Consider the following 13,328-nt stretch of genomic DNA (forward strand, 5'->3'; position numbering starts at 1 on the left):
TTCATGATGGCATTTGTTATTTTTGTCTTTTAATGATAGCCGTTGTACCTGGGGTGAGGTGATATCTCATTGTAGTTTTGATTTGCATTTCCCTGATGATTAGGGACATTGAGCCCTTTTTCATATACATGTTAGCAATTTGTATGTCTTCTTTAGAGAAATGTCTATTCAGATCTTTTGCCATTTTTTTTTTTTGAGACAGAGTCTCGCTCTGTTGCCCAGGCTGGAGTGCAGTGGCATGATCTCAGCTCACTGCAACCTCTGCATCACACGTTCAAGTGATTCTCCTGCCTCAGCCTTCCGAGTAGCTAGGATTACAGGCATGTGCCACCACGCCTGGCTAATTTTTGTATTTTTAGTAGAGACGGGGTTTCACCATGTTGGTCAGGCTGGTCTCGAACTCCTGACCTTGTGATCCACCTGCCTCGGCCTCCGAAAGTGCTGGGATTACAGGTATGAGCCACTGCTCCCGGCCGCCAATTTTTAAATCAGATTTTTTTTTTTTGGCTGTTGTTTGAGTTTCTTATATATTCTGGGTATTAACCCCTGGTCAGATGCATAGTTTGCAGATATTTTCTTCCATTTTGTAGGTTGTCTCTTTAGTCTGTTAATTATTTCCTTTGCTGTGCAGAAGCTTGGCTTGAAATTATTAAAAGTGTGATTTCTATGTGTGAATCAATCACAAGTCATGTCAAAGGGAATTTCTTTTTCCTCAGGAGGAAAAAGATTAAACGCAAGTGTTCACAATTGACTCCACGTGGTTATCCACATTATGTTGTCACAATGATTGCACCTGAAAACTCATCTCGGTCTTTGGAGAGAGTGGAGGACTAACATTTATTGGGACACTCCCATATCGTATATCTGCCTACTTCTATTAATATAGCCCTGTACAGCTCAGATGTGCTAGCCTTTGTTGTCTCAGAAAATCTCTCTCTCTCTGTCTCTCCACACACGCCCCCCCCCCCCACACGTTTCATTACTGAACAATATATATAATACTTAAGTTTTCTGCTGACCTTTTAGCTAGTAGAGTGTATGCTCAGCACATGAGCACTAACTAGGGTGACCTAACAATTTATCACATAAACTAGAATACTTTTGAAAGCAAAAGGGGACCCTATTACAAATGACCAGACAGCTGGGCCTCATGAAGTGCATCATAAGCAGCACTGCAGCTGGGAATGAACAACCATCAGTGACTTGAACCACAGCTTAGTGAAAACAGTGGCAACAGCCTTGACCTCAGAGGATTTGAAGAGAATCTATGAGCAATCCCCAGGGATGAAATAATTCAGCCATTCAGAACCTTGTCCCTAAGTAATAAGGGGTTTTTCCTGAGCACAATCTCTTCTCATATTTACAATCACTCTGCAAGAGAGATATTATTATTCTTACACCAGAGATAAGGAAATGGAGGTTTAAAGAATGAATACAAAATGTCCAAAATCCATACAGTCAGAATTTGGTAGAGCAGACACTAGGACTTTGCCCTCTCTGATTCCAGGCACCAACTTGGAAGCCATGTAATGTCCTGGGATGGATACAAATTTTGGTGGCCACCGATCAGGGTTCAAATTCCAGCTCTGGTTACCTTGGCTGACCTGTATGATCACAGTGCAATGTTGAGTGTAGTAGCTAATGTGAATACAGTGCTTGCCATAGTCCCTGCTCTGTACTACATGCATTCCCTATGCTATCCCATTTCGTGCTTCGTACTAACCCCATCATGTGTGTACTATTAGAAACCCCATTTTGCAAATGAGGGAGATAGTCTGAAAGAGGCTGGAAAAGTGCCCACTGCATGAAAGGTACACAATAAGTATATTTCCCTTCTGTCCTGACCACAGGGTCAGAGCACAGTAGAGGTCTTGAACCATTCTGTGTTTTATGATATTGTTCTGGAAGGTCTTAGGAGGCGATCCCTTCTCCTAATGAATGTGCCTGCTTTTCCAGTTTTTCCAAAGGCTCAAGGATTACTTGTTATATGGTGCATATTAATTTTTTTTTGATGTGGCCAAAATCCCTCCCACTTTCTTGAAATCATTTTGTCCCATGCAGTGGTTGTGGCCATGCATAAGAAACAGCAGGTGGTGCCAGATGACAGATGGTGTGGGAGCGCGTTCCCCGGTAGGAGGGGGCGCGAGCGAGCAAGCAGGCAGGCAGCTGCCAGGAGCTCTTCCCTGCTCGCTCACGCCTGCTCTCAGAAGCTCCGATCCAGACACACGCGAGGCGCTGTCCTTTCAGCACCACAAGCTCGGGCTGAGGAGGGAGGACTCCTGGCCGCCCTCCTCCTCTTCAAATTGGCTTGAATCTGCTCTGACCCCCCACGAGTGCAGCACAGTAAGTAGGCATTTGTTTTTGCTATAACCACTCCCCAATATCTTCCAACCCCTTTCACCCCCACAACAACCCTGTTTTGTCTAAACGTTCCATCAGCAGGATTGAGAGAAGAAATTCAGTTGTGTTGAGCTTCTGGGGGTGGGAGGGGAGCACCATTTGACTTCTAAGGGATCTGGAGATGAATAAATGTGATTTGTTTATTTAGTTGGCAATCCTGCAATATGGGGGCTGCTAACTTTCCATGGAACCAAAAAAAAAAATGGCCCTTCGCTATTGAGGAAATGGAGGCATTCCATGGCTGAATAACAGGATCAGGTTCAAGCTAGCCTTTTTTTGTTTGTTTTTATTTTAGGAAATTGCACCTCATGTACAATCCACATATGATGTAACAGGGTACACATTGAGACACTGAATGTATTTATTGTGTTTTAGGGTATTGCTGATGGAAAACCAACATAATAGACTAGCAACCAGAGTGGTGTGGTGAAATTTATCATACTGCGGGCGGGGGGGTGGTATAATAGGACTTCATTTTGCACTAAGTATAATCTTTTTACTGGCATTGTGTGAGCACTTTAGCTCTAGGGTCTTGGGCATTTGTTTTACACTTATATTTTTTGTGTGTAGGTTTAGGATTTTCCTTGAATTCCTTAAATTTGAGTGCTGTTGGACCCCATGGGAAGGTGGCATATTTTGATGATTAAAGAAGTTTTGTCGTACAATGGGAATCATGTCAGGAAATCTAGTGGAAGATCAATGACTGATCACTAGATTGAAAGCCACTTGAGTGGAGCTGTTGAGGACAGTGCTATTTTCTCTGTCTTCAGCCCTCTCTTTCTGCCTCACCTCCTGCTGTAACCAGAATCCCACTGCTTGCCTTAGGTCTGGGAAGAAAGGCGTAAGGATGGTGAAGCTGAACAGTAACCCCAGCGAGAAGGGAACCAAGCCGCCTTCAGTTGAGGATGGCTTCCAGACCGTCCCTCTCATCACTCCCTTGGAGGTTAATCACTTACAGCTGCCTGCTCCAGAAAAGGTAAAGCAGGTCCTCTTGCTCTCATCAGCCCCCAGGCTCCCCCCATCTCAGAAAATAAAGCAGCAAAAAATTCCACCCCCCAAATCCTTTCATTCCCTTATCTGCCAAATGTGCTCCCTTTCTTGTAAAATGTAGTTACTCCTTCCAGAGCCAAGACATCTCTTGTGTTATTTCGGATTTATGGTAAGTGTTTATTCATTTTTTGTTCATATCTGCATAAATGGGCAAGCAAATTGGTCTTTCATTGTTAAAGTTTTCTTACAGCTGGTGAATACTAATAAGCTTCTAGATGGTGACAGAAAATTCATCTTGATTATTTTGGGAAGGTCTTTCAAAAATTGACAGGTATAGATTTCAGGACAGAGGATTGGATTCACTCCAACAAGCATTCAGTTTGTACCTGCTAAGGCCCTGTCCCTATATTGGGAGTTGGTTATAAAAAGACAAAATTACAAAATCCTTTTCTAGTATGACAGATTAATCTAATTCATCCTGGTAAATGTTACACCTGAGCATTACAAAGATTGTGAGGGTGCACAGGTGGAAACAACTAAATTCTATTGGGGTGGAGAGGGTTTGGGAATGGGACTGAGAGGACAGGTTAGGCAAACTGCAGAGGAGAGCATTTGAATTGGGCTTTTAAAGGTGAGTAAAAACCCTTCCTGGCAGACCATGGAGTGGGGAAGGGAAGGCATTTTTAAGGCAAAGGGCACACATATGCAAAGCATGGAGAGCTTTAGGGGAGCAGCATGACTGCAGGAGAGTGTCTTTTGGGGAGGCGTGGCTGGAAATGAGTGACTGGCTGATGGCACATCTCCTGACATGGGAGTAGTCCATGAAGAATGGAGGTGGGCATTCACACAAAGGTGGGGTGGGGGTTATGGACACAGAAAGGAGAAATAGTATCATTTCAGGTCCACCTGAGACAACCTGGGGTTTTATTATGTGAGCTTTTGTACACGGTAAGGGAGAGACTTGGAGGCCAATGATGGAGTTCCCTGGCTGAAGAGTGAACAATGGATCATTCCATCTATTTGATTTCCCATTGGCATCTGCAGGAGGGCATTGTGTGTCTTAACCAATTGGCTTCAACCAGCCAACAGAAGAGGAGCCAAAGCTAGATAAAGGGGCTGCTGATTGGCCAGGGGTTGAATCATTTGTTTTGAAAGTGCAGAGATTGTCAATAGGAGAACGTGCAGGGGTGGGGTGGCAGACAGAGAGAATTCTTAAGAGCCATCCTAAGGAACTGGTAAAGGCTTTAAAGATAAATTCTGAACAGGCAACTAACACTAAAGAGATGAGAAGGGGCAGTATTAGTAGAGTATGTGCTGCATGTATATCAGAGCTTCTTGGTTTTGAACTGCATATTAGAATCACCTGGGGAGATTTTGAAACTCCTGCTTTCTAGGCCATGACCCAGAACAATTGTATCAGAGTCTCTGAGAGTGAGACCCAGGTATTAATATGAATGAAATCTCCCAGGTGGCTCCTGCATGCAGCCAAAGTTGAGGACCATTGTTTTAGGTGTGCATTAACCCTGGGAGTCAGGGATTACTCATTCATATTTATAGATGAAAATTTGGTGAGTTATCCAAGCTCACAGAAGGAGTAAGTAGAAATGTTGGAGCTTGAACCCAGATATAAGTAGAAGTTGGGTAGGAGAAGGGAAGGATATTCTCTTGGGGCTTTGTGAGGCCAACAGCTATAGCCTTGTAGATCTGCATGTCTTTAAGAGGTGTGAAAAGAAAGGGGATTGTGGTGAGGTCATCTCTCCCCTAGCCTTCTACATGCCTGCAGGTCATCTAGAGATTATCATGGTCTCTGTCTCCCCTTACTCTCCCACCCACCTCCTAGGGCTTTATTCTTTCCTTGAGAGAGGAGGCAGGTCTGATAACCACTGACTATGCAGTCCAGGTATACCAGAAGCTGTCCTAAAGCCTGAAGGATGATGCATTATCTCTCATAGTGGGCCTGCATGCGTGCAGCGTGAAGCCAATTATCCTGAAAGATCCAGGGGACCCAGTTTAACACTCTGATTGTCATCACACAGTCTTTCACCAGGGCAGCCTCAGTTTCCTGTTTTGTGATATGGGGAGGATCACACCTACCTCATAATGGTCAGAACAAAGTTAGATGTGGCATCATATGTAAAGTGCCTGGTAAAAAAAAACTACAAGAGAATAGCATCACCATTTTTCAGGTGCTTCCTAAATTCTAAGCTATATGTGCGCATGCACGTGCACACACATACACACACACACACACAATCACTCACACATGCATGCAATTTTCTTTCTTCTTCTCAGGAGTTAATAGGCCCCAGTGAGGGAGTCACTACTTTGGTCTGAATTTTACAGAATCTCAGACATAGAGTGGTAAAGTAGCTCCCCACAGCACCTAGCTGGGAAAGCATCCTGGATGTAAAGTCCAGGCAGTGCTGTTCCAGAACCTTCCACCTCAGCAGGAATGAAGAGTGAGCCAGGCTGGGAGTCCCCAGGTGTGGTCTGTGGCTTGAGCTCAGCCACTGACCCACAGTGCACTCCATTCCCCTCTCTTAGGTCTGTCTTCTCTGAGTGGGGAATTGTATTATCAGTTTTCTGTGCTAGTATTTAGATTTTAGAATCTTTACAAGAGTAATTACATTTTTTCCCTGACATGAGAACAGATGTGTTAAAAGTAAATTTTGCTCAAGAAGCCAAAGGTCCTCTAAATGCTTAGAATAGTGTCCAGATGACCAGCAAGGACTCTGAAGCCACCTCTTTAGGTGGGTTCAAATCCCACTCCAACTCTTACCAGCCTGCTTTGGCTAAGAACTTGGAGGGTAGTTTCTTAAGTTGCCTCAGCATCAGTCTTCTAGTGTGTAGAATGGGGACGCTAATTTTGGGACTCACCTCACAGGACTTTTGTAGAGGAGGCAGAGTGAGCCCTGACACAGCTGTCAGCTGTCAGCCCTTTGGTTAGGCTCCAGTCAGATGGTGAGTATTTGAAGCTAAGATGGTTATCAGAAAGAAGGATATTTGACCCCAATATCAGATCATGGCTTTTCTTTTTGAAAATGTAAAATAGGGAGTATGCTTGTAATACTGAAAATCAGTATTCTAAGTATCCTTTGTAGTATGAAATCTGAATTTCAAGAGAACAGCTTCTGGAGGCTAGCTGGAGTCCTCTTGTGGAACGTGTCTGAAGACTTGTTCCAGGCTAGGGAGGGGACTATGCAGGGCATTCAGGTTATTTCAGTTAATCTTCCCAGCAGCCTTGTGAGGCGGATCTCAGTGTAACCATTTCACTGATGAGGAAACTGAGGCTCAGGACAATATAATGGCCCGCCTAAACTTTACAGATGAACAGTGGAAGGGCTAGGGTTGGAACCTCAGTGTACTTGATGTTCCAACTTTTTTTTCTGCATTGCACTGCTTTCAGTAAGAAGTCTCTCATTCTGGGAGAGTGCTTCCTCAAACTCTGGGCTTCCTCATCTGTGGCTGCCCCTTAAGCCCTCCCCCTGGCAGGCTCCTGGACCTGGAAGGGACCTGGACTGGTCCCCCAGACAGAACACCAGAGGCCCCAGTGCTCTCTCCCTGCCTGGTGCTGGAGAGACTGGTGTCTGCCTCAGGGAGGAGCACCAGGCTCCTGAGTTGCCTCCTGCCTCTTCTCCCTTTCATGCAACTCACTGTCCCCAAGCCTCCACACTGCCCCCAAGCCTCCCCAGGGCTGTGCCTTGGTCCTTCTCCCATGGAAACCTTCTGCATCTCCTCACCCCACAACATCCCATCCCTGAATCTTGACCTTGCCACTCCAGCTCTTTCACCATCTGGCCTGCTGGCCTCCCTTCCTTTCACTCCCACGTTGTGCCTCGAATATCAGCGTGCCAGTCCTACCTGCAGCAGCAGTGCTCCACGGGGGCGGTTCTGTCTCCCTGGGGGGCAGTTAGCAATGTCTGGAGACATTTTTCATTGTCACAACTAGAGGGAGGATTCTACTGGCATTTTATGGGTGGAGGCCAGGAACGGTGCTGAATATCCTACAATGTACAGGACACCCAAGTCCCCCAGTCCTGCCCCTGGGAAGAATTATCCTGCCCCAAATGTCAACAGCGCCAAGGTTGGGAAACCCTGCCCTAGAGTCTCGCACACTCCCCAGGATGTTCCATGCCTTCACCTCCATGAACATGCCATTCCTTCTGCCCAGAATGCCCTTCTGGCTCCTTTGCTTGTAGGATGTCAGTATTAATCTTTCTAAACCCAGTTGAGACAGACCTCTCCTGAATGCCTTCCTCGACCACTGATAAGTATAGCTGTAGTTGTACCTATTCATTCATTCATCGTCCATCTATCCATCCATCCACCAATCCATCCATCCATCTACCCATCCGTTCATCATCCACCCATCCATCCATCCAGCAAGTCTTGTAGGGGTACCCTTTGTGAGCCAGGCACTGTGCTAGGCCATAGATACACAGCAATGAAAAGACAGCATTGGCCACTGCTTTCATGGAGCTTCCAGTCCAATGAGAAAGAGAGACTTCAAACAATCCATCATACACATAAAAGCATATAGATGCAAATTGTGAGAAGGGCTATTAAGGAAAGAACAAGGTGTTGTAATGTAAGGAGAGATAAGACATATAGGGGACCTAATTATAATGACAGGGTGGTCAGGCAGCAGGCCTAACTGAGCCCTGAGGAGGGTGGAGGAACGATCGGGGGCCACATTGGCTGGTGATGTCAAATGGTGGGGAGAGACTTAAGAGATGAGGTGGGGTGGGCACCAGTTTATGTGGGTCCTGGTTTGTTTGTTTTTTTTGAAAGATATTTAAAGCAGGAGAGTCACAGGGTCAGAGTTTGATTTTGGAAGATTGCCCTCGTTGCTGTGAGCCACCCTAGGGACAAGGGACAGGCTCAGTCTCATGCCTGGTCTTCTGACCTCCTCTACTTCTTTCTATCTAATCAGTCCTCCATGCAGCACCAGATTAGTGTCCCCCAAAACAGGGGTGACTGGGTTGCCTGAAGCACCCCCAATATGGGAGTAGAAGAAAGGAATGGGAGGTCTGACACCAGTTAGAAGGCCACTGCTACATTCAGGGAAGAGAGGGTAGTGGGGCAGTGGCAGTGGAGTGGGGAGGCTAGTGGTATTTAGATGTGGTACCAGGTTGATTGGGAGGAGAATTTGCTTTCTCTGCTCCATTGCCCACTAGACCTGAGGCCCCAGCTAGACCTGAGGCTGTGTCATCTCGGTAGCCTTAGGCCTGGCATGCAGTGGGCAGTGGAAATTACTGGCTGATCCCCTCTCTTGCCTAGCTTAAAACTGGACTCAATTTCTTTGCTTGGTAGCTGAGGAAATAGACTCAAATCTAGGTGGCTTTCTCCAGGCCATGGGAGCAAGCTCCTGAGAAGCTGGAACATTAGTTTGCAGACATCAAATTTCAGGACATGCCTTTGGTGCTTTGCTGCCTTTGGTTCATCTAAGTAGCCACAATAACCCAGGTGTCCCCACAACCCCTGTGACGTTGCTACCATGATACCCATTTTACAGGTGCAGAAACAGGCTCAGACAGGTGGAAGGCTGTCCTAGGGTGCACCAAAGGAAAACAATGCAGCCAAGATCTGCATGCAGGTGTGCTGGGAAGGGTGGCAGGTCTGCAGAAAGCAAACCATAGACAGGCACAAGCCACCTTGGCAGAGCCACAGGGGAACTGTAATCGGCAAGTCTGATGCTGCGCTCTGGGCAAACGCTTCTTTTCTTTCTATTGATTATTAAGTCTTTATGCATCTTGGAGGAGGTCACTTACCTGTTTGCGGGAGGAGAGGAACACAGATATTTAGAAACTAATGACTAATGTATGGCATGCTTTAAATTTTGCACAGTAAGCCACATGCACTTCATAGTCCTAGAGACCTGGGTTCAAATCTCAGCTAAGCTATTTACTTACTGTGTAGCTTTAGGCACATTGCTTAGCATCTCTGGGCTTTGAGTTTGTTCAGCCCTAAAACAGGCAATAATATCTACCTCAGAGGGTGCCGGTGAGGGAAACAGTGTGACAGTTGTCTAATGGGCCCAGCTCAGTGCAAGGCATACTGAGGGAGAGCACAGATAGAGTTTCCTTTCTTTCACTGGACATCCAGAATATGTCTCTTGAAGATGATAGGTTTAGAAGAAGACTGCAGAATTGGAGCATGCTGAGAAGGATGGGGTTTCACAGGTGGGTGTGGGATGATGTGGGGCCTGATGATGCTCTGCAGGGGAGGCCTGAAAGGGGACCTATGGCTGTCACTGAGGCCTGTGTGCCTTCTGGGCCTCTCCCTGGGCTTTCCGCCGGGTTTCTTTTTCTCTCCAAGACACAAGATATGAGAAATGTAGGCTTTCCCCAGGGAACAACAGAAATGCACATCCCTGCAGGCTCCAGGCCCTAGAGCCCCCTGGTTCTTCAGAGAATCTCAAGAGATGAATTATAAATCATCTCAAATTGGGACAACATCTCTGACTAGGCAGATCCAGCAAATAGGTAATGATCAATAAACATAAAAAAAGCCTTATAATTTAAAAACACAATTTTAAACCAAATATACTTTTTTACCTACCAAATTGGCACACACAAAAAAAGGATATTTCCTCATGTTGACAACACTGGGGCAAACTTGTCCTCAGTTCGCTCTTGTTGGTTATGTAATGTGATGCAGTGTTTTTCAGAGGATATTTTGACATTGTCTGTACAATGTAAACTGTGGATAGCATTTGACTGGTATGCTTTTCACTGGTAGGAAGTTACCCTATGGGTATATATTTCAAGTATGCAAAGGCCACTATATATTGGAAAGAACTGGGAACAACTTGGACTGTTCCCTGAGAAGGGCCTGGTTAACTGAGCTCTGGCGCATGCATGCGGAATCCTAAGCAGAGGTTTTGAGAATGAGGCTGATCTCCATGCGCCAGCGTGGAAAGATATAACAGACACGCTGCTTCGTCCAAGCAGCTTTAAAGAGAATGGTGTGGAGTGATCCCATGTGGGGAAACACATACAGTGTGAGCATGTTTTATTCTTGTAATTCATAAGATAGTTTTGGAAGGACACACAGAGAACTGTTAAATGTTTGGGAAATGGGAATTGGGGTAGGTGTGTTCCATTTGAAGAATTTTATTCTATACTTTTCATCTTTTTTTGTTTTTACCATAAGAATGCATCACATTTTATTCATCTGTTTTTAGAGACAGGGTCTCTCTGTCATCCTGAAGCTGGAGTGTAGTGGTGTGATTGTACATAGCTCCCCGCAGTCGCGAACTCCTGGGCTCAAGCAATCCTCCTGCCTCAGTCCCCTAAGTAGCTGGGACTACAGGCACATGCTACCACACCCAGGCTGATTTTTAAAGACATTTAATAGACGGGGCCTTGTTGCCCAGGCTAGTCTCAAACTTCTGGCCTCAACTGATCCTCCTGCCTTGGCCTCCCAAAGTGCTGGGATTACAGATGTGAGCCACTACACCTGGCCTCAGATTTTCTATTAAAAAAAAATCACCCCCATTTCACGGATGGTGAGTGGTCTCAGGGAATGGATGTAACTTGTTCACTTTGACACACAGGGAGATCACTGTGAAGCCAGTGTCTTTGTCTGTACAGGGAGGTGTCAGAATAGCACAGTTTAAATTCAAATCCTAACTCCACCTACTTGCACTGTGACCCTGGGCAAGTTTATTAACCACTCTGACCCTCTGTTTCCTCATGACACTAGTATCTTTCTCTAAGGATTGTTGTAAAGATAAAATGAGGAAAATACATAGCAAATGTTTATCATAGTGCCTAGTACATAGTAGATGCTTCATGCAACAGTGTAATTATTATTGTTGTTGTTCTTAACATTCTCTATTTAGTTCCAGAATCAGGTTCCCTGTTTCCGGAGGTCATAGGGCTACCCCAGGCAGCAAGGAGAAGTGAACAGTGACATGGCCTGGGCCTCTGGACTGTGGAAGACCCAGGTGGCAGAGCTATGGGCTCCACTGTAATGATTCCAGCCTAGGCAGCTTGCTTCTGTTCAGAGCAGGAGCTGGAAGTCCCCCGTAGAGGATCCCGTGGAGAGTACCTCATCTTGCCCCGTGCTATGCATTGCCATAGAAGTGGGGAGTTGGCTGGGCATGGTGGCTCACGCCTGTAATCCCAGCACTTTGGGAGGCTGAGGTGGGTGGATCACAAGGTCGGGAGATCGAGACCATCCTGGCTAACACAGTGAAACCCCATCTCTACTAAAAAAAATACAAAAAATTAGCCAGGCGTGGTGGCAGGTGCCTATAGTCCCAGCTACTCGGGAGGCTGAGGCAGGAGAATGGTGTGAACCCGGGAGGTGGAGCTTGCAGTGAGCGGAGATATCGGGCCACTGCACTCCAGCCTGGGCAGCAGAGTGAGACTCTGTCTCAAAAAAAAAAAAAAAAAAAAAAAGAAGTGGGGAGTTATAGACTTATTGAGGCAGATAGTTCATTTGAGACCAACTTTTTTACTGCCTCTGAGAAAGCAAAGCAAGGCCCAGCAAGAAAAACAAAGTTTATTCCATGGAAAGAGCTCCGGACTGAGAGTTGGCATTCATACTAGAGACCTGCTTCCAATTCAGTCTTACTATGTGACCTGTGGCAAATCCCTTTCCCACTCTGTGCCTCAGTCTCCCTATTTGTGAATTGATGAGGTTGGACAACACTGCCACTAAAGTCTTTTGAGCACTGACATTTTACCCTGTGTTCAGGGCCCAATACCAACCTTCAAGGGCCCAGGAAAAAACTCGAATCCAAAGAGGGAGTGTGGAGTGAGGAGCGAGAGGTGCAAATGGGGGAAGTTCCCAACTAAGGATGCAGGCCCCATCTGGGCAACTTCACCCTCTCTCTTTAGAAATGGGATTTATTTGTTCACTGATTCATTCCACAGTTTTTATGGCCTCCCTATTATGTCTTGATTCCCCAGGATCAGAGTTCAAGTGTTCGGTGGCACTTGGAACTGAGCTTAGGTTCAAGTCTGGGCTCTGCCTCCTAGTGGCCATGTGAAGTTATGAAGTCATTTCTGCTCTCTGGGACTCAGGGTCCTTATCTGTAAAATGGGAATAATTACCTTTACCTCATAGAATGATTGAGAAGATTTGCTGAGATATAGGATGTAGTTTGGCACAGTGCCAGGCATGTAGTGGGTACCTTTACAAAAAACCCAAAACCATGATCAATAGGAAAGACTATGATATTCTTGAGTTTGAATCTAACTCAACCCGAGGCCAGTCATTTGATCACAGGCAAGCGACTGAACTCTCAGAGGCCAAATTTCCTCATCTGAAAAATGGGAATAATAATAATGATTTTGAAGGAGAGGACTGAGGCTTGGAGAGAATGCTGTCAGGAGAATTATGAGAATTGAATGAGTCCACATCAGCAGGGCACCCGGCACTGTGCCTGGCTCACAGTGGGGACCCAGTGCCAGCCATTCATTGTCCTGGCTCTGAACCTGTCTCTTTGCTCCAGGGATGATGGGTATAGCTTAGATCTATTTTTGGACTGTGCAAGTCCAGCTCATAAAAATACAATCTTGCTCCTTGTCAGCACTTCTGCACTTTTATTTATTGTTCCTGCCAATCCTGGGACCTCTCCATGTGGGAACCTCTTCATTATTGATAATCCTGGGAAGTAGTATTTTAAATTTTTATGATCTGTACTTTGCACCGTCTGAACCACCATGTATTATCTGGCCTTGCCAGTGAAATGGGAATTATATCCAGACAAGGGGTCCTTTAGGGATGAATAATTTATCCCGTTTTCACAATGCCAATTATATTAAATTATGTTCTTCATATTAGCAGCTGACAGGACAACGGGGATCCAATGTGTAAATATGGAAAGAAAACAAAGTTATTGCTTTGCCCAAATCCACAATCGTATTTGAAAACCTAGAGTTTCATTTTTCCAAATATCTATAAAACCCCACTTTTAAGAATAA

At 45.6% G+C, this 13,328-nt stretch overlaps 1 protein-coding gene across 1 annotated transcript in view; it reads left to right on the forward strand.

The window, feature by feature from the left end:
- The first annotated feature begins 2,161 nt into the window (after nucleotides 1-2,161).
- NSG2 (neuronal vesicle trafficking associated 2) overlaps nucleotides 2,162-13,328 on the forward strand; it is a 63,046-nt gene continuing 51,879 nt past the window's right edge. Inside the window, exons 1-2 of the mRNA XM_032158656.2 lie at nucleotides 2,162-2,343; nucleotides 3,226-3,376. Of these exons, the coding sequence (XP_032014547.1) occupies nucleotides 3,248-3,376 (129 nt within the window). The 5' untranslated portion in view covers nucleotides 2,162-2,343; nucleotides 3,226-3,247. The remainder of the gene's footprint in view (nucleotides 2,344-3,225; nucleotides 3,377-13,328) is intronic.

The sequence above is a fragment of the Hylobates moloch genome, unplaced genomic scaffold (assembly GCF_009828535.3).
Source record: "Hylobates moloch isolate HMO894 unplaced genomic scaffold, HMol_V3 SCAFFOLD_6, whole genome shotgun sequence".
Lineage (NCBI taxonomy): Eukaryota > Metazoa > Chordata > Mammalia > Primates > Hylobatidae > Hylobates > Hylobates moloch.